At 36.4% G+C, this 23,908-nt stretch overlaps 1 protein-coding gene across 1 annotated transcript; it reads right to left on the bottom strand.

The window, feature by feature from the left end:
• Nucleotides 1-6,328: 6,328 nt before the first annotated feature.
• Nucleotides 6,329-12,348, bottom strand: LOC121414779. Its single transcript, XM_041607837.1, has 5 exons — nt 11,849-12,348; nt 10,802-10,952; nt 9,131-9,739; nt 8,055-8,204; nt 6,329-7,504 (listed from the first exon to the last, which is right to left on the bottom strand). Exons 1-5 carry the CDS (start codon nt 11,996-11,998, stop codon nt 7,251-7,253), a joined length of 1,314 nt encoding a protein of 437 aa, XP_041463771.1. The 5' UTR covers nt 11,999-12,348; the 3' UTR covers nt 6,329-7,250.
• Between the last annotated feature and the right edge of the window lie 11,560 nt (nt 12,349-23,908).

Below are 23,908 nucleotides of genomic sequence, written 5' to 3'. Positions count from 1 at the left end.
GATGATCTTTTTAAACAAGTCAAGAAAGGAGGGAAAGCTAATATTGTCACAAGAAAAAAAACATATAAAAACAAAAAGAAGTATAAGGTCATTTCAAGCCGTTATTTCCCGTCAATAATCTCCCGACAACTACAAATTACAAGAATTCTGTCAGATGGCACTCTGTCGCCCCAGGTAAGCTAGCCCCCTCCCCCATCTCTCTCTCTGTACATCTTCTGTTTCCCGGCTTCTAGTATGTCCTTCCAATCCTTTCTATCAATGTTGTTTTCTCGTTATATGAAACCAATATATTTTCCGTTGTCTGAATTTGATATACCGGATGAGTGCGTATCAAAAAAAAGTTTACACTTTGAAAAAGCCATGGGAATTAAAAAACATACGACTTGTGGATATGTTTTTCACTTATAATCTTGGGTTTGGGTCTCATTTATCCAATGAAGCTGAAAGTTATGACAGATTGTTACACTTGAGTGAGTACTGTCCATTTTTGTAAAGCTCTCAGAAATCTGTTTGCGCAGAAATGCTCGTTTTCACGCTGTGTCAATGGGAAAGGCCGAAATCAAACTTACCCTGCGAAACATTTCTCATACATTTCCCTTGCACTTTTAGTCAATTGAAATAAAACGGATACATTCATGCATTTTGTAATAATTTTGCCAACCAAATTTAAATTTTAACATATAGTAAGCACAATCTTTACCCTTTTTGTGACAGCTGGATCTGAGGACATAACTGAATCTGAGGAAAAGTTTATATCAGACATCTCCAGCATTTTTTCACTAAGTTTTTATCATTAAAAGTGGGTTTACATTTAATTTTTCATTTAATCCTTGTCTCTCCACACTTTTCCCAAGCTTGACAAATAAAAAATGAAAATCAAGCCTAAGCCATTTCATGTAAATCATAGCTCAGTGTAAAGCAAATAACGTCCCGATGGCCTCGGTGTGTGGGGGAGTGAGGTGGGGCGCAATTCACTCTTTGAAGTGTTTTGGGCAAGAAAACAAGTTTTAAAAGGTAAAAGGTATATTCTAATCAATTTTACTAGCTAAATTCCATGTGTTCTTCATGATTAAGGTCTACTTTTATTTGCATAACCATTTCAAAGTTCTGCGCAAATCATTTTTCACTCACTTTTCAAAAGTAAGTGGTGCTCACTCATGCGGAAATATTTTTCGACAGTTATATCGTCATTTGCTTAAATGGATATGTACCAATGTTAAAATGTGGAAAAATCTTCAGGATATAACAAATGTGTAATTTTACATGATTTTTCAAAGTGTAAACTTTTTTTGATACGTGCTATAGAGCGAGCGGAAATGCTTCAACATGTTCGACGGGTTTGTTGGGGCATGTAAACAATGTCATCATCTTACAAATAGGCATACCCAAGAGGTTTGAAAATACGTAACACGAATTCTAAATGATGATTAATTAATAACCGAAGTGCCACTAAATCAACGCTCTAAGAACTGTAAGAAGAACCTTCGATTTTTATTTTTTTTTTACTCCGACACTCAGACTGACTTGGATCAAAATTAATCTATTTGTATTCGCTGGAGTATGATAATCAAATCAATTATATAGACTTAAAAATACAAATATGAAAATTTTCATCAGGTTAAAACTTGCCTTTGTTCTGTAGCGATTCATGAATATTTAAGTCGTGATATGAATGACACTGTATACAGAAATTATTTTTTTAAGTGATAACTTGTGATACCCCCCCCCTCCGTTAATTCATTAATTCGTTAACATAATGCATGATCAAATGGTGGATTTTGTCTTTAAAGGGATGGTCCGGGCTGAAATATTTACATGAAAATAAATAGAGTAAAAATTCACAGAACGAAATGCTGAAATTTTCATTAAAACCGTATAACAAATAACGAAGTTATTGAATTTTAAAGTTTATCAATATTTTGTGTAAACACTTTATGCACATTGTCATGAATATTCATTAGGTGGACTGATGATGTCATACCCCCACTTTCCTTTTTCTTATGTTATTACATGAAATCATAATTGTTTCAGTTTTTCATATAATAAACTACAAAAGAACAAATAGGGATATGGCATCATCAGCCCACCCAGTGAATATTCCTGAAGACATGCCTAGACCTGCTTCACCGGAATAATGCAAATATTTAAAATTCAATAACTACATTTATGTTATTTGTTAATCGATTTTGATCAAATTTTCAGTATTTTGCTCTGTGAATTTTACTCTATTTATTGAATTATAATCATTTTCAGCCTGGACCATGCCTTTAACTTTATGCTGGGAAAATTTTGTGGTAAAAGATAATTTGGGTGACATACGATCATCATAATAATGTTTAATTCTCAAAGTGTACAATGAGGCCTATATCTACTCATGAAATTTTACCCCCTCCCCCCAAAAAAAAACTAATTCAATTTAATGGGAAATTAAATGAACGTATTGTTTGCTAAAATGGAGTTAATACCGTGTACAATGCATCTATATTTTTAAAATATTTTCATTGAATAAGAAATGTAACAATTTTTGGGTAAAAACAGAAGCTCAAAGCATCATGATCAACCATGCAATATGCAATTGACTGATGATTATGTTGCAAAAATAGCAGATCCACAGGATAAATCCCAATTTAGCATTCTTTGAAGCAATTACATCTATATTTGTACAGGGACGTGAGACACGTCCCTGATTTGTATAAACCTTCGAGATATATTATAAATAGTTCACTAATATGACACTGTGATAATTAGTTCACACCGTTACAGCACACATTAATAACATGTTTACTCTGTTGAGATGATGAAGATGGGGTCGATTCAACTTGACAGCAATTAACTGCTGGCCGGGAGGGTTCGTTGCCAAGGAAATTACCAGAGTCATTTCTTAGTTTTCTTTCGACAAACTAGATACTTATTTTCTTCTTCATTTTCTTCTTCTTGTTGTTGTTGTTGTACTTCTTCGTCTCCTCCTCCTCCTTCTTCTACCTCTTCTCCTTGTTCTTCTTCTTCTCCTTGTTCTCTTTTTTTTTCTTCTTTTTTCCTCTCGTTCTACTTCTTCCCTTTTTCTTCTTCTTTTTCTTCTCCTCCTCCTTCTTCTTCTTCTTCTTCTTCTTCTTCTCCTCCTCCTCCTTCTTCTTCTTCTACTTCTTCTTCTCCTCCTCCTCCTTCTTCTTCTGCTTCTTCTTCTTCTTCCTCCTCCTTATCTTTTCATAATGTTAATCGTATATTTACACTCAATTCAGTATGGTCCCAACGAATTTAGCCAGCTAACATTGAACTACAGCAACAACTGCAACAATAATGGTGAGATGTAGAAAGCGTGCAGTCAACCGAGGCAGTCAAGTCCTGGGAAACTTTCAACCGCCTAAATTTGCAATTCTAACCAGAATTCAAGAGAAACCTGTCATTCAAGCTTAAATGTTGTCTGAAACGCAGTGAAGACCGATCATAGGGAAGGAGGGGGAAAGAAAAGGGGTTTATGGGCAGCTGGGTGAACATGACAAACGTAATAGGATACAAAAAATACAAAATTGATCAGTACGTGATATAGGTTTAGGGGCGAAGTCGGAGAGGCATATCAGGCTGAAAGCGATGACCATTATCATGATTACGCTAGTGATCATCAAGAGAGACGGGAGAGCGAAAATAAAAGACAGTGATAATAATGGCCAGAGTACTCGTAATAACAAAAAATAAGAGAAAGAAGAAGAAAAAGTAGTAGTAGAAGAAGAGTAGGAAAAGGAAACGATTTTGATTTGCGTATATTTTTGTTCCAAAGACATGAAAGGAAAAAATGGAAAATTAGTCAATCGAAATAGTTTATCAATTAAACTCGTTCATCAGCCAATCTTTGAAAACGTAATGTTGTACTAGAAATGAATGTATAATACCATTTACGAGACCATCATTATCAAGCATAATCGCTCACGACGGCGGTCTCCCGCATTTATCACTTTGTTAAATTTTGTCGATATTTATTTCCATTGCCTATCTTACGACTATTGTATTACTTTCTTATGTACGTACTTGTTTCCTTTGTATATGTGATGTTGTTTATACCCATCTCTGACGTGAATGCCGAAATGAAATAAAATCAGTCAAATCAATCAATAAATGATTTCATCTCTGCATGATTGCATGTTTTATTATTTTTCAAATAAAGATAAAACGTGTTGCATTAGAAAATGTTTAAAAATAGCATCTGCACACCACGTTAACGTCATTTGACAATATTATGTGCAGTGTTTCATGTAACAAATATTGATTCTAATTCACTGACTAGTTCTTCGATAGGAATGATATACAGAAGTCCCCCGGGGGCCGTTTCATAAAGTTGTTCGTAAGTTAAGAGCGACTTTAAGAACGACTGGTGATCCTTTCTTACGCGCTAAACCATCGCCAATTCAATATACCACTTACCGCAAGAAGGGATCACCAGTCGTTCTTAAAGTCGCTCTTAACTTACGAACAGCTTTATGAAACACCCACCTGGAAAGATAAAGAGAGAGAGAAAAAAAGACCCACAATTTGTTCAGAACCAACCAAATGCAAGGACTCGAGTAGCTTTTAAAAGTTGTCAGTGATAATAATTCTGTTTCATGAATTGTTTTGCTCCCTCGATGTTTTTCATACCGAGGTGTAGATTAGTGGTGCAGCATCTTCCTATCGATCTGTTTTATAATTTTGTGTTTCGTAGTCGGAAAGCACATACTTGCATGCATGTTTACTTCCTCCAATTAACAATACATTATGGCGTCTTTGAATTCGCCAAAACCCCAACCGGGTGGTAAGTCTGCATGCAAGCACAGACTTAAATGTGAAACTTAAAAAAAGTATACATGACTCCAATTTCAAGCAGTACATGAGTGAACCCCCTGGGACCTATATAGTCTCACTCAGGGGCCGCGTAAACAGGGGAGGGGGGGTTCAGCCCCCCTTTCCAAAACCGTGTAGAAAACAGTAAAAATGACCGTCTGATTGCATTTTTGTTGCATGGTCAGCCCCCCCCCCACACACACACTTTAGGCCCAGCTCCGTTCCGCGGCCCCTGTCATTATTTTAGACTCTTCATTATGCGAAATACAAAGGTCTGTACCATTTTAGACAATGGTTCTTTGCATTAATGGATTTATTCATTTCCTATTTCAAAACAGTAATGTATCGCCGACAAAGCAGCAATGTGTAAAAAGTATTCGGGGGGGGGGGGTGTCACCTGCGCTCGACTTCTGGACATCATGAGAAGATTTCCTTATTGGTCCATCCCTAGAAAATGTTGATTTGAATAAAAAGGGAAAAATTAAACTAGTATAACGCTGAAAATTTCATCAAAATCGGATGTAAAATAGGAAAGTTATGACATTTAGACTTTCGCTTAATTTCACAAAACAGTTGTATGCACATCCTGGTCAGTATTCAAATTAGGAGACTGATGACATCGTCCACTCACTATCACTTTTGTATTATATCAAAATAATGAAATATTCTAATTTTCTCTTCGTTGTCAAGTGAAACGATTATTAATTCCTCCCTGAACATGTGGAATTGGCAGTATTTAATACTTTATGGTCAAGTTGGTCCTTAACATTGTATAATTTAAACAATAAAAAAAACAATAGAAATAGTGAGTTAAGGATACATCATCGTCTGTCACATTTCTCTATCACTGAGTTGTGCATACCACTAATTTGTGAAAATAAGCGAAAGTTTAAAATGTTTAAAATTTCTCTTTTTATTCAAATCAACTTTGTGTTGGGGTGGACTTGTCCTTTGAGCATTTACGCTGCCAATGAATCATGAAATATCTTTGACAGTGATGCGCGCCAAGGCTAGAAAACGGTGGTTTCAGAAGGCTGCTTGACTGGTTTTGGCGCAATAAAGGAGGGCCCCCACAAGGCAACAATCTCTACACCTGTCGAAACCAAAATGGTGGCACAATATCGACGGGGAGACTTCAGTAGCTTTTAAGGGCATCTCAAATGAAGCTGAAAAAGCACCTGGGTGTATGTCTAGATGGCGTTTTGGAAACCCCATTAAAACGAGGGAAATGAGGAAGCAACAGTTTTGATGGAATGGTTAAAAAAGGAAAGGAGAATTTCAGGATGTTCGCCTGACAGGTTGACCTATAATTTGACATTTTGTGTATAAAGGAAAGGCTGTTACCATTTAGCAGGATAATCCGGAAAAAGAGGTTGCATTTATAAGTTATGTAAAAACTACATCTAGAGTTTGTTTTATTGTAGACGTACGATATTTAGTTTTTTATCTGATTCTTTTTTTATTATAATTTAGAATTTGACTGATCACGATACTAAATATCTTTGTTAACCTCAAAGTGAAAGTGAAAGTGTAATATAGTACATGTACATATATTAATGCAAAAAAAACCCCAACATAATAAAACTTATAAATTGCAATCTGTTTTGTAACAACTTAAATGATGATCATTAGAAAATAAACCCACTTAGTTTTAGCCTCATCATTCTAAACATTACAACAAGTTTTTATTAGAATTTCATTTTATATAGCATTTTAGTCGTTTACACAATATTTAATAGATTATCTTTACTACTTTTGAAAAGGTCTTTGCTCTCTTCACCGTGTATTTCATCGTTAATGGCTTTGATAAAATCGGGATTTAAATAAAACGATATTATTTTCTTATCACAGCACGATTAAAAAGGCTCTATTATACATTCATGTAGATGTCATTGTAAGATATGATAAACTTATCAACAAAATAATTGAAATCCCAAGATTTAAAGCTTAAAATTGCCTCGTTGAAAAGTATTTACTTTGTTGTTTTGTTTACTCTTTAAAAAATATGGGATTTGTCCACTAGTATTAGAACCATGACTTGTCAATTGCATACGACGGATGGGGGCGCTATTCAAATAGGTGATCCAAAAACCATGTAGTATCGAAATGACATGTAACTTGAAATCACGGCTTGTATTCATTTTTGCTTGATCACTCGCTTATCTATTAAGATGTCCTGTTCCCAGTACCATTTTTAATGTTTAACTTAGAGGAACTGTCAAGACACAGAACCATGCAAATTATTTGGAAAAGAGATTGGCTCTTGATATTATGCATCCCATTTGGAAATAAAGTAATCGCCTTGCAAATGTATCGATGGGAAATGTCATCGAAACAATCAAGTAGACAGGTGAACAACAAAATAAAATGCTAACAAACACACATAAAATCGGTCACTATCATTTGGTAGTCCATAAACTATTGCAAATATCCGAACTTTAGGTTGATTTTTCTTGACCTCCTTTGTCTTTGTACCTGAGTTTAAAGAGCTCAGCGGGATAATCATGGTCCCAGGCCCCTTTAAGGATCATCCGTGCACCCATCCTACCTATCTCATCACCAACGCAAGCTCCACTGCCGTTGCCTCCGACTACGATGCCGATGTTCGATGTCGCCATGTCGCAGTAAAAACGGCGCGTCGGTGTGTTGGTGATGACGCAGGTCGAAGTTCTCGTCGATTTAAATTTGATGTCTGATGCAGAAGATGATGAACGAAAGGATAGATTAAGAGAATATTAACACACTGAATCAGATAACATAGACACTAACTAAATATGATTTTCCAATAAATGTTTATAAGTTTCTTCGAATCTCATTCAAAATTTGGTCAAAATTACTTTTTATATCAAATTACTGACAGATCTGATACGAGCAGATTTATGGGATATAACTAAATATAAATTATAGATCACATACCCGTTTACAAAAAAAATTTTTTAAAGGATTGCTAAGAAATAACAATATTTTTATGGCTCTATGAAAAATCATCCCATTTTTGTTAAATAAAAAATATTTACCAAAATGTTGTTGATTTTGAGAGATTTCTAGATGTTTCAGTAACACACAATGCAGCAACAGATCGGTTGTTTTGGCGAATCCCTTTACAGAGTGTGAACCTCAAACCCGGGCCTTACAATTAATTGGCTGCTCGTTGTAGCAACGTTATCACGTCGTATCCATGACAATGGCCCCCCAGAAATTTCCTTTAATGACCATTTATTCTTTTTTGTGACCGATTTTACCTTCCGCCCACACGAAGAACCTCGACAGCAATTCTGCTTGCACGGTCGTAGGGATGTCATCTTTCTTTTTGTACCACGCAGTGATGGCATCATTACTAACCAAGGGAAGATTCATATCGGGCCCGTGTCCAATTTTCATGTAATATTTTCCTGTATGAACAGCAATGCAAAAAAAACCCCAATAAATAATAGAGGTTAAAAGAGGCTAAATGATGTCATCTTAACAAATTATTTCGGAAGTTTATATTCTCATTCTCTTGTATTTTCTTCCTGTAGCACTGTGGGAGGCTCGATCTCAATTAAATTCGACCCGCCTTAATACGAGTAAAGACTGATGTCAAGCTGGTAATAAAAATTGCACCAAGTGCACTAGTATTCTAATATATGCATTTGAAGCTTTAGTAATTTTTTCTTCTTGCAAAATCAATTCCAATAATCATTATTAGAGGGATGGATGGGTGGATGGAAATGTTCAGGTAATCAAAAATGTAATATTTCTCTGAAACCGAATTTGGGTTTAGGGCAAGGCCGCAGTACTCGGGAATTAAAGAAGTTGCCGTGGATTGCTTCTGAGACATTTGTTCTGGTTCTGATATCTCAAACATGTCAGAAGGCAGAGGGTTAGAGTTACGATATATTAACAAAACGTTTGGTTCAGAATAATGTAAAGATAATTATTCCGTAAATTCAACAGATCATTCTATATCAATTTAATAGTGCAAAAATGCATTAGTCATCATCTCGGTTACTTAATTCGTTCCCGCTTACATAAAAATCAAACATATTCTTGCCCCTAAACAAATCCTGTATGCGGTCATGTAATTAATGAAGAACGTATTAAAAAAACATAACTCTTGCAAGCAACAAATACTCGATGTCAAGAGTGGATGGTTATAATTATACTTTAGTATTTATTTCAATGCAGAATATAACTTTACGGATCCTTAAAACAACTCCTAAGCTAGTTTACTATTGCATCAAAAAATCGATTATACAAATGAAAAACAAAATAAAAGAAAGAAATAAGGAAGAAAGGGGAAATAAATAAAAGAAATAATGAAATACATGGAAATTACCATCTGGATATTTAATGGCGGGTAAAAAATAACAGTTCCGGGTATCATGGCCATCATTCAGATCGACAATACCACATGGAAACTTCGACAGATGCTCGACATCCTCGTCGTTGATCTCCAATATAACAACTCTCTCCGTCGTCGTCGATACATCTACCTCCAATCCGTTCGGAAGCAGACCGTCAAAATTGACGAATGCACCGGGACATAAAAGAATGCGTTGGGCGCGATACACGCGTCCGGTCATAGTTCTTGCTATCACACGTCGTCTGCTTGATTTAGTAGTTTTATCGTCACCATCGTCGTCGGGGACATTGTCATCCTCTCTGACTTCCAGCACCACCTCCTCGACAATCTTACATCCATTTTGAGAAGCTAAAAGCTTGTTTGCAGCGATATAAGCACGCGGATTCATATAACCTTCGTTTGTTGTCTCTGTAATAGCAGAGATACCATCGGGTAATGGTTTGAAAGACGGTATTGCATTGGACAATTCGTCACCTTGGTAACACTGTGCTGTGCTTTTATCCTGACGTTTTCTCCATAATTCCTTGATCACTGAATCGTCTGATATGGTTATATTGGTGTCTTCCGTAAAGAAACTGATACCTAAGAGTAATAATGAAAACAAATCAAATTCAAAATTACACAAATTTTGTTTTTGTCAACGAGATACATCATTGTATTTTTTTTAGTATTGTATTTACAGGAAATTGTAAGTAATTGTGGTAGCATTCCTGGCATGCTTCATGATGTAATTTGTTACTGATTTTTATGGAAAAAATATTATCATCATCATAATCGTCATCACCACCATCATCATAACTACCAACACCATCATCATCATCATCATTGTTATAATTACACTCATCACCACCATCATCATCATGGTTTACATCTCTCGATAACTCATAGTTGGATGTTGTGTTTACTGGTTGAAACGTACATGCAAGGATGACTTAATGACTAAAGAATGATTTTAGTAGATTTACATGTAGATCTCGCCTTAGAAATATCATCTGTTGGAGATTACTAGTTAGTAGCCTAAGAGCCCAAATGACATATCAGCCACGATATGCAACAATCATTATCATCATCGCAACCATATCACCACCACCACCATCATCATAATCAAAATCACGATCATCATCGTCATCATCATCACAATCATCATCACAATCATCACCATCATCATCATCACCACCACCACCATCATCATAATCAAAATCACGATCATCATCGTCATCATCATCACAATCATCATCATCATCACAATCATCACCATCATCATCATCACCACTACCACCATCACCATCATCATCATATTTCATCATCATCATCAATACCACCATCACTATCTTCTTCAATTATGAATATTACCGTTATCACTGATTATTATCGTCTTCATTATTTTAAACGACTTAACAAACTTTCTTTTGTTCTTTCATTCAATTTTTGTAGTCAAGAATGATAATCCTGATCAAAGTGGTACACTAGTATAGTTCCGCTTCAATAAAACAAACTTCGTTAATTCAACCTTCCTCTTGCCATCGTTATCTTGTCTTTCGAACTTTATCATTCTTGAACAAATTAAGACATTGAACAAACATAAAAAGGACGTTCACATTTCCACAAACGCTACCATTCTACCAATAATGTATTTGAATTCACCTGATTCCTTTTCAAGATCTTTGAATCTTGCAATGGATCGTCGGGTAAATTCTATCCACGAATCGTGTATATTATTCATACATATCTCGGTCACCACTCGGCCTTCGTCGTAATGAGCACCAAAGATTGTTCGTGAAGGGTCATCCCATTCCTGAAGTAGTATAAAGCAAATTCAAGTTTTGACGTTGTTTTCATTGAGAGGAAGCAGACGTAACACATTCAAGAGAAAACAGAGCCTGCTACATTTTGCAAGCCCATCTAAGCATCTTATTTTAATATCTGAAACTTATTTTTCATAAATTGCTCCATTATCTTTTAAAGTTAGTGCAATTTTCACACTCTCTTTAGCGGTAGAAAATATCAGATAGTCATATTCCTACAAGGCGCGATAGCTCAGTCGGTAGCGCGGGGTTTCGGATTCCGGTGACCCAGGATCGATTCCCAAGTGGTGCGCTAGTGCCCTTTGGTAAGGCATTATCCTCATTACCAGGTCCCTCGGAAAGGACTTTAAGCCGTTGGTCCCCTGATTACTTGCTCACAGGCATTCGTGCTTTCTTGGCAGTCAGGTAAAAAAAACCCCTCGGTATAACATAACAAGACAATTTGTAATATCACCTCTTATATTTCAAAAAATGTTTTCCGAAAGTCGTACTGTACTTGCAATCCTGTTTATACGTCCAATATATATCCCCCGGATATATCCCTGCCATTGTAGCATTTTCTGTTGGTCATGGGTTCATAGGGCCTGCACATTTATATCATCTTTAAAGCTGACATGCTACTTTGCGAGAGAAACGGGAAGAACATGGACGTTTATTTTATCATGTCTGCAGTAGTGAAAAGTTTTACCTTCAAAATAAACATTAATTGGCATTTCATTTTTGCGCACCTCACCCGTGGAATTGGATGCGGGGGGGGGGGGGGGGGATGGCGTGATTGTAAAAGCTTGGGTATGACGTGCTTCACGCTTACTCCACATTGCGGTTGTAGTATCATGTACTCAACTAAAAAAAGGATTGTATTATAATATACGCCAGTCACACTTACATGATCGAGTGGTTCATTTGGTCCAATCAGACAAATTTTGATGTTCTTCTGCAGAGACGATGCCCACCTTGCAGCCGCCGATCCCGTTATACCAGCCCCGATGATACAGATATCATATATCTCATCAGAAACATCGCTTGCTGTCGACATGATGTACTCAATCTCATTCCTAATTCGAATAACAGACCTCGGCTATTACTGTTATCAGTTATAATATGTCCATGTAGTTTATATTCACGCCTCGATGTCAAAGTTCACAGAGGAGAAACAGACAGAGGCAGATCGAGGGAATAGGAAGGGTGGAGGGGAGGGGTGATCATTATATCATCAATTAATTTATTCACTTATATCCATGCATTAATGCAATTATTCAGTTCACCGTTTTGTTGATACCTAGTTCCATTTGCGAAATATCAGCTTGACAACTTCCTCGTACATGTATAATTCAAAATAAGAATTAGATTGTATAAAATCACTACCCGTATCGCCACACGATATGTAAACACAGCTTTAAAAATAATATGCGTCGATCTGGCAAGTGATCTTTGAACTGGCGCCTATCAATGATAGAGAAAGGCTCGAACAATGTTTTCCATATTGATCGCCCAAAATAGAATGTACATAAAAATGCCTCGATCATTTGCCCTGTAAAACTGTCAGGGGCGGATCGGGGGGGGGGGGACCCCAACGTCTGATTACTTGAGCCTAAGGCCCGTACTCTGAAGTCGGGTTTAAAGTTGTGGTTTTACGTAATTATGAATGATTTGAGAGCCGAATGAGCTGAAAGTAGGATATCTCTACTGTTAGTGATTATGTAACAATTGGCTGTCCATACTTAAACCACAACTTTAAACCTGAGTTTAAGTTAAACCCGACTTCAGAATACGGGCCTAAGTCTGTTATTAATCAGCTAGCTTCAATGATTATTTTGCTTTTCCTAATTACATTTGAAATATAAATACGAAAGAAAATACCGGACGATAGGGCGTAGCTGAAAACCACAAATTTATTTAGCCAAGCTTTTAGCTTAGGCCTTCTTCATGCGCTTTATAACACATTATGTACAGTTGTAATAGCACGGCCATATAGGGGTATATCATATATATATATATATATATATATATATATACATATATATATATATATATATATATATATATACAACAAAAAAGTAAAAAATTATTTTAAAAAATGATATTTCGTCAATAGCTTCCTTCACTCAATAGGTAACTCCTGGCGAAAAATGAGATTGATCCGTTGAGTCATGCATGAGTAATTAAAGAGTGAATTAAAAATGACCATTTTTGAAAGTCACAAGAGTCGTTTTTCAGATTGTGCAGATACAAAGTAGGAAAAAATTGGTTTGTAGGTGAATTTTATGGTGTTATGCTGTTTTACTATCCATCATTTAGCCACTCCACACACAATTTTGATATCGTATGTTCATGGTTGAGTGAGCACAATGTATTGCAGGGGCCGCAGAAGCGGGGGGGGGGGGGCTTCAGCCCCCTTCCCCCATTTTCCCCCAAAACACGTACAAAAATGTAAAAATGACCATACGATTGTGATTTTTTGCATGGTCAACCCCCCCCCCCAAACTTTGAAAACCGTTACGCGGCCCCTGTATTGTGACGTATCATCAAAGGGTGTATGGTAGTATCCTCTACAACTTGTTAGATCATGTTAAAATATGAAAATGTTGGTGGCTCCCCCAATTATAGGCCCTTCTCCCATTTTAGAATTCTGGATCCACCACTGATTTGTCCATAAATTAAACTGATCATGGGAAATTGTTAGGAATAATACATTTATGCAGTATAAAGAGTATTCATTCCTAAGTTTTTGAATGTGGTCGCTCAACCATGAAAATATTTAAAGTTCGGAAAGTGTGTGGTGATACAAATGATAGATAATAAAAACAACAGTAACTAAAGTCACATTTGAAACCAAATTTGCCCCCAATATTCACTTTATTACCCTTGAAATGAGTCTGTGACATTGAAAATACCAATTTTCCGACTTTGATTAATGCTCACTCATCCAGAAATAAATCAATTTCATTTTTGCACAGAATTCTGCCCATAGGTTGATAAACATTACTGCCAAATGACATTGCTAAAGACAGCCTTGGAAAAAAGTTCCACCGTATTGAATGAGGGATTACTTATTCTTAAACATATGCACCCATAATGAACACAAGACTATGAGAGAGGAAGTCAAAATTTTAACAATATGAAATTAGTGTTACTTTCATGGACGGTTTTTGCTACTTCTGCCAACAGTTATTTCATGAAACTTCGCACATGGCTTCAGAGTAACACTATCCAAAAGATGCGCACACCAAAATAACCATTCGATTCGGTACAGAGTTGGGCCAAGGCCTTGAACTTTCTTCTCATTTGCAAAATTTTCGAATATTGTGTGCTCACTGATGCATTAAACATCGGGACTCTCATAAAAATCAAATCGAATGAACTATGCAAGGAGGATTGTGACATATATCCATTGTTACAAATTGCATTTTTTCCAATAACATATAAAAAAGAGCTTATCACATTCCACATGTTCATTCAAGCGTGAATGTTTAATTAAACTCATTTGAATCATTGAAGCATTTTAATTGGTCATGAACATAACGAAATAGTTGAGAAAAGATCATTTTTAGTTCCCAAAATGAAACAATTCATGCCTATGATATTTGAAAATCGTATTTTTTGTTTTCAATAAATGTTCATTGAACCGTGAAACGATGAATATTGGTGAAGATACTCTTCCTAAAAATGACTGTCATCATATTCTATCACTTTTATTGATAGAAATGTGTAAAAAATCCAATTGTAGTAAATTTGGACTTGTGTTTATTCAACCGTGAAATTTAGCAAAAAAGTTGTATCGTCTCTTAGAAAGTACCTTTTACAAGCCTGCTGACTATTTTTCATGATGAGAATGTGGAATTTGCTCCAATAAAATGGAATCAAAGTAATGATATTTGGCTTGTGACTTTTGAAAAGTGACATTTTTGTCTTCTGACGGTGCTCACTGAAGCATGACGTGAAATACGTCCATAACTTTTACTCAGATGATAGCTTATAAAATTACCTACACGCTCATGTAAAATATAGTAAAAACTCGCATTATTAATGATTACAAAAGCTGCTCACAATGTTCAATTTCAGGGCTATATATATAACATAAACAAATTTGAGCTCGCGCTTCGCGCTCGCGTGGTAATTTATATTTAGGATACATGAAATACCTTATGTTGCTTCTAAGAATAAAAATTTAGTTAGGACTGATCCCTTAAAAAAGAAAATCAGATTTCGGCGGCCGCGACGGGAAAATGTTGATGAAAATATTGCGCCCCCTCCCCACCCATTGATGAAAGCTGAAACCAACCCCGAGTATGGCGAAAGAAAATGTGACTAAGGAGAATGTAGAACACTTCCAAGATTCATGACATCGGTAATCGCTACCGATATAATCAGGGCCTCCAAACTCCCCTACTGGAAAATGCCTTGCGAGGCCCCTGAATACATTTTCCCGAATATCCAAAACTCAACACACTGGGACGTACGGTTGACCAGTCCCCCAATACCAGATGAAGTAAGAAACTTTGTATAATGTTTGCTCATAAATTGCGGTCCATTCATATGAATTGCAATCATTAACATATTGAAAAAAGCAAGTTTTCACACAGCGCAGCAGAACGAATTCTAGAAACAGAAAATGTATCGACAATGCCCGCCAAATGACAATACACAACTGGGAGGTCTTTGACGAAAATTGGTAAACCATAACAACAGTTCGTTTTTTATAGTTATGGAGCTGACGAATAATTGCAAATATTTTTTTGTCGATAGTCCAGGACGAAAAAAAATTGCTCTTTTGATTCACAAATTTTCGACAAAGACCTCTTGGTTGGTCATTGTGATGAAGGGCACTAAATGCATTTCCTGAGTTCTTGAAAGCGTTCTGCATTCCGGTGTGAAAACTTGCTAATGATCGGACAATGTATTACATAGCAAGCATTTGTCACGGACCACCTTCAAATATCATATGAATTCCGAAACACATGATAAACAATGAGACATCGGAAGGGATTGACATGTTTCAAGAATGGATTACATATTACGATTACAAGGCTTTTTTCAGGCACCGCAATTTGACACACTGCAAAAACTCCGGTGTTGATTTACCACCAGCCCCCAGCCCGGAATCCATATACATTTATGTCCACACCAGAAAAGTATTGAAACAACAACAGTTTGGAATCAAAGCAATGCTGTTTTGATACTAATTCATGTAATTTGTGTAGTATAAACATCTGGTGTAATTAGACAACAACAAAATAAAAACTGGTGTGGACATAATATAGATTCGGGGTTGGTGTACCGGAGTTTTTGCAGTGCACTTACAGAAGCTTAACATTCCAAGTCAGTTTGTAGACTTCATGTGCCATTATGGCAGCGTGTAGTTCATAAAGATGATCAAACGGCACAAATAACATTGCGATGACAACTCCTATCTTTCCATCAAAGTACAATTCCAGGGCGGGCCAGGCCAGGGGAGACCTTACCTTGTGGATCAAGCTGTCCCATAGCCACTGAGTCGCGCTTGTTATCCCAACAGCGATCAAACAAAGAAGGGTCCACTGTGTCTCCTGGTAGTTTCTGGGTTGCTGATACTGCACATGCAAGAGAAAAATCGACTGGATACATTTGCGGAGAACACCAAAAGAACCCGAGAATACAGACACCACGTTCAGAACTGTTTCTTCGTGAGACAGTCCGGAGGAAGAGAAGAGGTTGCCGAATGAAGCAACAATGCAAAACATCTCGTAAAGACAGGCTCCAGAGAGTGTAAGAAGCAGCATCTTCTTGTTTTCCTCAGACGGCCCATGTGCGAATGATCCATGTTTGGTAAAGTAAACTTCGTGACATTTTCCAGTAAGTTTCATCTGCTTGCAGATTATTCCCACGACTGGGGTGAAAAACGCTATCCGTAATACCCATTGCCAGTATCGACCACGGAGCCCGGACTCTTCTGCCAGAACGAAGTGACTCATCCCAAAGTATATGAAGTATATCAGCAGAATCAGTGCAATGGCCCTCTCCATCTTCCTCGACAACGCTCTTTTAGATTGCTCTTTACCTAATGTCATATCTACAACGCTACGAGTTTGGACATTACAGGGACTTCCATTATGGGATTCAAGTGATATCATTTCAAAGCTTCCATAAGAAGATATGCTTTGACCAGTCATGTAGTTCTGGCTGCTTTTTAGGGAATGCACATCAGATCGTTGCGTTCTGTTCTTTCGTGGGATTAAGAAACTATTGTAAAATGACCATAACCGAATCCAATTTGAACGACGAGCAATGCGTGTCGCACAATGACATCTTCCCCGGTATTGTTTCTGAGTCCTGTGAATGCTTTTGATAATGCCTCGAGTGTGGGGAGGAAGGAATCGGAACCACATCTCTATGAACAACCACGTCATCATGACTGGAAATTCAACTAGGAATGGATGTGAGATGTCTAGGATCCCTTTCAGAAACTCACCTGATGTGCTGTTTAGGGCACAGTGATGATTAGTGTACTTTCCGCCTTCACCGAGATGATTGAAGGGCAAGACAAGAAGTCTGATAGATGTCCACATACCCATTTCAATAAAGAAGACGAATATCCAACGTATCTTAGTGGTTGCGATGAATTGAGCATCGCAAAAATTCGGGATAAAATGAAAACTGAAAAAGTAAACAATCAAAACCATGATGACGTATGTGATCAGTTGGCCGATAAGTTCTTTGTTAGTCTCAGCGAAAGGATCATGTGAATGTTCGTTGAAACATAAAGCGATGCTAGCTGTGTCACTGAAAATAGACAATAATACCAATCCAGAGAATATGTAGGTGATATTCAATGTAACATTGCTCACTGATAGATCAAGGATTTTTCGTGTCGAGACTCCAAACTCTGATTTGGGATGGAGTTCTTGTGGAGTATTAGCGAGTTAACCTGACTTAACGCTTCTAAACAGTTCCTGCAACGTTTGGGCCAGATGACGATTCCCTCTTCGTGCAAGTGCTCTAATCTTGACGTCATCCAGATAAAAACTATCAGAATCGGCAATGCTAGAAAAGCCATGATGCCGCTGCGAACGGTGTAAAAGGTGGACAGAAATGTACTCGTCGAATGTTTCCCATGCAGAAATGGGAAGCACATGAAGATTAATCCTGCTCCTGTCATTAGACACATGACAACAAGAGCCGAAGATGTCTCTGACCGCAGTCTATGCATCCGAACACTGGTGGTGTTGTGTTCCTGGGGTTCTTGATCACCCAGACTACAAGCATGATGAGATTCCTCTTCAAGGTTAACCCTGGTGTCTATTCTGACATGATCACATTCACTGTGATTCGAGTTTTGATGGTCCATATCAAACAACATCGGGCTTCTATCGTTCAGCTGTGAACTGTTTCTTTCACGTCGTTCTGCCATAGGCCTATCTGTTGCAATACGACTGTGAATGATCATTACACGGAAAATCCCCAAAGAAAATCATATTCGATTATTTAACAATAGATGGTTTCCTATCAACCTTGTGTCGAGAACGAAACTGCATGCATCATTAACCATTATGTTTACTGTGTAAGAGGATGAGATCCATTTGGCTTTCTTAACATTAACTACATGTATTTATTTAATTTAACTTCCGTCAGGAAAGTTTTGTTTAATATCAGGTAACAGCGGGGATACAGTGCTCCAGAAACCCATGGTGAGGAGAGGGTGGGGCTGTACAGGCCTATATAGGTGGTACGATATATGATTCTGGGATATTTTTTTTTTAATACAGTATTGTCCAATGGGTGGGGAAGATAAAACCAACTGGGATATTTTTTTTTTCATCCGCATTTTCTGCTGTTCAATAGTCGTGTAGGGGAAGTCTACAAAGACTGGAGTTTAAATAATTTCCAGCTTATTTATACACACCAGTATTTTATTAATCATAAACTATTGTAGGCGCGTTGCGTGAGTTGAATTTTTAAATATGCTGACATAAAAACGGACATTCTGAACACTGTAGAATCGTAAAGAGGATATTAATCTCACAAAACAAATTAATGAGAGCGCGAAATGGGGGTTGATTTTTTTTTATTCATAATGATCTGTGAAATAAATTTTAAGGATTTTTTTTTTTGGAGAAATTCATGAGCAGGATTCGTAAAATGCTACCTCCAGCAAGCGCGAACTTTAATATGTTAGCGTATGAACCTGAAAGGGAGACTTTTAAGGACATGAGGTATTGTTAAAAATTAAAACGCATCTCACCAACCAAAGTAGTGCGAGTGCGAGCTGATTTTTTTAAAGGGACACTTTAACTATAGGACTGTATGTTCATTTATTAATAATGATTAATTTCTCACTAAACAATAAAATAAATGCGTTCGCAATGTGTGAGCTGAAATATTTTGATTTAACAGGGTATACTGACCGAACATGGAACATTTTTAGCTTCTTCTTTTTTTAATCATGAATAGTAGGCCTATATGTCTAATTTGCAAAACTTCAAGCATAAAGAGGACGGTAATGCGAGCACAAACGCACGCTGAAACCATAGCCCTAGCTGGGAAGCGGGGGGGGGGGAGTTACCCTGGTGAGGGGGCAGGGATTTCGCATGTATTATTTACCGTAAGCAGCACCCCTTGACAATCTGGTAGGTATATGCTAAATATCAATTTCAACAAAATCACTTTTTTTTGCTTGCCAAATTTAAACCAGCACCCCCTGTTAAAAATCGTTCTCATAGCCCTGGCTGAAACATTTTGATGTACCCTCACTTGTCATATCTGCTGTCACATTGACGTTAACACACAAATAAAAAGTGAGATCTTATTGACTATATGGTAGATGATCACTTACATTTCATTAACATTTCCTGATTAGAATATCACAGTTCGTCAGCTAGAACAAAACGCAGCAACCACCAAGAAGATTAAACGCAAAATCAAAAATTCGTGTAAATGAGACAATTATATCTGGTGAGTGAAGGTACTTACACAAAACGGAACAATATTGTCAGCATATTTTGTAATCGTAAACAAGATACATTTCCGGGACATATAAAATTTATTTAAAGGCACTTATAATGAAACGCGAGCTTGAAAGTTAAAGGTTAATGGGATACAGAATGCAGCGACACCAATGGGTCTGCTGGCCGGTGGGTTTACTCAAGATATCTTTATATCGTAGTGGAATAACTTATTATCCGAATGTAATATACATCTAGGGGTGGTATTCTGAAAACGTTCTTATCTTTGTTCTTATCTTTGTTCTTATCTCAATGAGATAAGAAGACGCTAAAATCATTGCAAATCGGTATTCTGAAAATCTTCTTAACGCGTTCTTATCTCTGTAAGGACTGCCTCCTTCTTATCTTCAACACGCCCATTTTTAAGATATTACCAATCAAAATGCGCTTTATATTGGCAGTTTAACCAATAGAAGCGTTCCTTATTTGTGAAGAGAATATCATGGGCGCTGCGCGTACACTGTTTCTGGCGCATTGCGCGAAATAGCCATTTTATACGCAATGACTGATTATTATTTCGAGACACGTGCACAAAATAAAGAAAGAAAGTAAATAAAAAAGGGTAAAGAAAGCAGTTACGAATAAGAATAAAACAGGAAGAAAGAAAGTAAATAGGTAGCAGAAATTAAAAAAATAAAAGGATCAAAGCAAAAAACAATGAAAGAAAGAAAAGGTAAACGAAAGAAAGCAAGCAAAAAGAACTTAAAAGAAAAAAAATCAAAAGAAATAAAAAAAGGAAAGAATACAAGAAAGAAAAAGGAGGAATAAATAGAATGATAATCAATGATAAAAAGAGGAATAAAAAATTGAAGGAAAAATAAAAAAGGAAAGGAAAGAAACTTAAAGGAAAAAAAACGAAAAAGGACAAATTAAAAAGATTAAAAAGGATAAAATGAAGGAATAAAGAACAAAAAAAAGTTAGACAAAACGAATGAAAGCCAAGATTTAAAAAGAAGGAACAAAAATATGTAAAAAGTGAAGGAAGAGAGAAAAGGGGAAAATGAAACAAAGAAATAAAGAAAGAGATAAAGAGAGAGAAGATAAAAGATGAAAGGAAAATTAAAGCAAAATTGAAAACTAAATAAAAATAAAAAGAAAGGTAAATTCAAAGAAGGCAAGAAACAGAAGGGGAAAATAAAAAGGCAGGAAAATGAAGAATGAATGAAAAGAAACGAAGAAAGATTAATGGAAAGAATAAAGAAAAAGATTTTTAGAAATTAATAGAAGAAAGAGTAAATAAAGAACGAACGAAATGAGAATGAGCAAAATAATAAATTAGAATAAAGAAGAAAGTAGTCAGAAAGAAGGCACACATTTAGTGTCATAAAGCAGAAATAAAAAGAATGAAAGAAAGAGCAAATGAACGAGCGCAAAAAAGAAAAAAGAACCCCAAAAATAAAATGAAAGAAATTATAAGAGAAAGAAAACAGAAAAAAATAATGAAGGGAAAAAATTGAAAATTAAGGGAAGGAGGAAAGAAAGAAAAAAGGAACACATAAAATGAATAAATAAAAAACAACAAATATAAAGAGGAAAGAATGAATGAAAGATAGAAAAAGAATGAAGAAATAAAAAGATTTTACAAAATACATAAAGTGAAGGATGAAAGGAAAAGAAAAACAGAAAGAAAGAGAAAAAAGGGGGAAAGAAAATAAAAACTTAGTAAAGAAAAAAGGAAAAAAATCGTAAAGGGAAAATAAAAAAAGGAAGGACCCCTCCCAATCATGGGATTGATACTGCTGTGTAGGCCCATCCTCCCGTTATGTATCATTTTATATGCATTGTTATTTGTTTTTAACGGAAATATATTCAATAAAAAAGAAAAGAAAAAGAAAGAATAGATAAATTAACGCAAAAGAAAACTAAGGAAGAAGTTAAAAGATTCAAAAGAATTAAACAAAATGAAGAATGAAAGAAAGGAAAAAAAGACAAATAAAAAGAAAGGAAGAAAAAGCGAAAATAAATAAATGAAATGAAGAAAGAAAGAAAGAAAGAAAAAAAGGAAAGAAAAAAGAGACAGGCAAAATAAAGGGTGAATGAAAGAAAGGGTGGGAGGAATACTTGTTACTACCAGTGGCTATCAATTTTTAGCAAGAAAGAACGCGGACATCGTGAGATGTGATAACCCTCTAGCTATCTTAAATATTATCTTAAATATCGTGAAAGATAAGAAAGAAAAAAGATAAGAACGTTTTCAGAATACCACTTATCTTCATTTTGTTCTTATCTTTTTTTTGAGCGCGCTTTTGTATCATATGCGCGAATTATAAATTTACGCGCTCAGCATTGGATGGAAAGCAAGATAAGAACAAAGATAAGAACAAAAGATAAGAAAAAGATAAGAACGTTTTCAGAATACCAATTTGAGAACGTGACGTAGATAAGAACAAAATTAAGATAAGAACGTTTTCAGAATACCGCCCCTGCTGTCTTCTCCTAACCCCCTCCCCCTCTCTCCCGAATTTCCTCTCTCTATTCCCCCCTCTCCCCCCTCACCCCCCCCCCTCTCTCTTTCATCACTCCGAAACATTGTTTCACTTCCTTGTTATTAGGGCAAGCACGGCGGGGAGGAGATAATAGATTGCATAAAATTAAAATGTAGGGAATGTACTTCGTTGGTATCCTGTTATTGTTAATCCATTCTGTATGATTTCCACTTTGTCTTTCATTCGTGAACTGCATGTTTAAATGTTATGTAAAGCAGCGCTTGGCGCTTCTCAACCGGTGGGCCACGAAACTCTCTCAGGCATTTGTCAGGCCAGGTGGGCCGCGAGAAGCTCCAGGAGAAGAAAAAAAATAAGGGGAAAACTATTATATATTCCTCAGACCTGTCCGAAAATGTTATGTTTGATCGGTCTACGTTGGTCAAACATAGCTAAAGCACACATAGGTATCATGCATGTTTTGCAATATGCATACACATTAATTGTATGATGGTTTCGATCTAACTTTGATGTGAACCTCATCGGACCTTCGAATGTGCTTCAGAGCTTTAAGTTCCGATTTCACGAAACATGCTAAGCAAAAGGGTGATGTGGGATACAAATATACTGTTGAAAAGTCTCAGAAGGGAACTGTAAGAAAATATGACCCATAATACATTAACTTAGGATTCATCATGACTGGTAGTGATGTTAAACCAAAGCAACGTCATGAACATGTGACGAATGTGTTGAAGTATTGTCAATGATACGCTTAAACCGTCAAAGCTACAGCATGTTCAGAAACACATCGAGTGCAGGAAAGCCAAGAGTATTTCGAGAAGAAAAAGGCTGGATTGAATTTATATCAGAAGATCGTAAATTTCACTAATATGCTCATTATAATCATTATTGCGTATCTTTGAGTCGAGACATGTAGTCATGTCGCTTTCTTAAAATTTTAGTAGGTGGACCTCAAAAAAATAATTGAGAGCCAAAGCGGTCCTCGAGTGGAAAAGGGTTGAGAAGCGCTGAATAGTAAAGTATGTTTTTAATAAATGTAAACTTCAGAAGAAATTTCCTTATTTTATTTTGTAATTTCATAATAAATTGAATTGATTTGAATTTCATTTCATCACGAGCAAGGGGAATCGAGGAAATTTCAAGGGGGCAGGCAATGTAGGAGGAGGGGCACAACAAGTTTTTTGATATTACGAGGGAGCTAAGCAAACGACGAAGAGGGTGTCAAGCTCCCCCGCAAGCTCCCTCCCACCACGTCCACGGCACGAAGCTATTGCAATACGTACGTAGCTTAAAATTGGTGAATACTTTGTAAATTGTCTGTTATCATTGCACATATTCCCTTCCTACTGTGTCTTTTTCAATTTACCTCCTTCACCAAAGTAGCCTTGATTATCATTTGCGGTGTGTGTGTGTGTGTTTTTTTTTTAATTTCATACCATACGGTGAAATCAGTATGTGGTGATACCTTGCAAGGCTTACATTTCATCAGTCCGGAATAATCGAGTTTTATTTTCATATGATGGA

Source organism: Lytechinus variegatus, chromosome 5, assembly GCF_018143015.1.
Source record: "Lytechinus variegatus isolate NC3 chromosome 5, Lvar_3.0, whole genome shotgun sequence".
Classification (NCBI taxonomy): Eukaryota; Metazoa; Echinodermata; class Echinoidea; order Temnopleuroida; family Toxopneustidae; genus Lytechinus; species Lytechinus variegatus.
The sequence above is the reverse complement of the archived record's forward strand: the minus strand, read 5'-3'. Positions and strand labels throughout refer to the sequence as shown.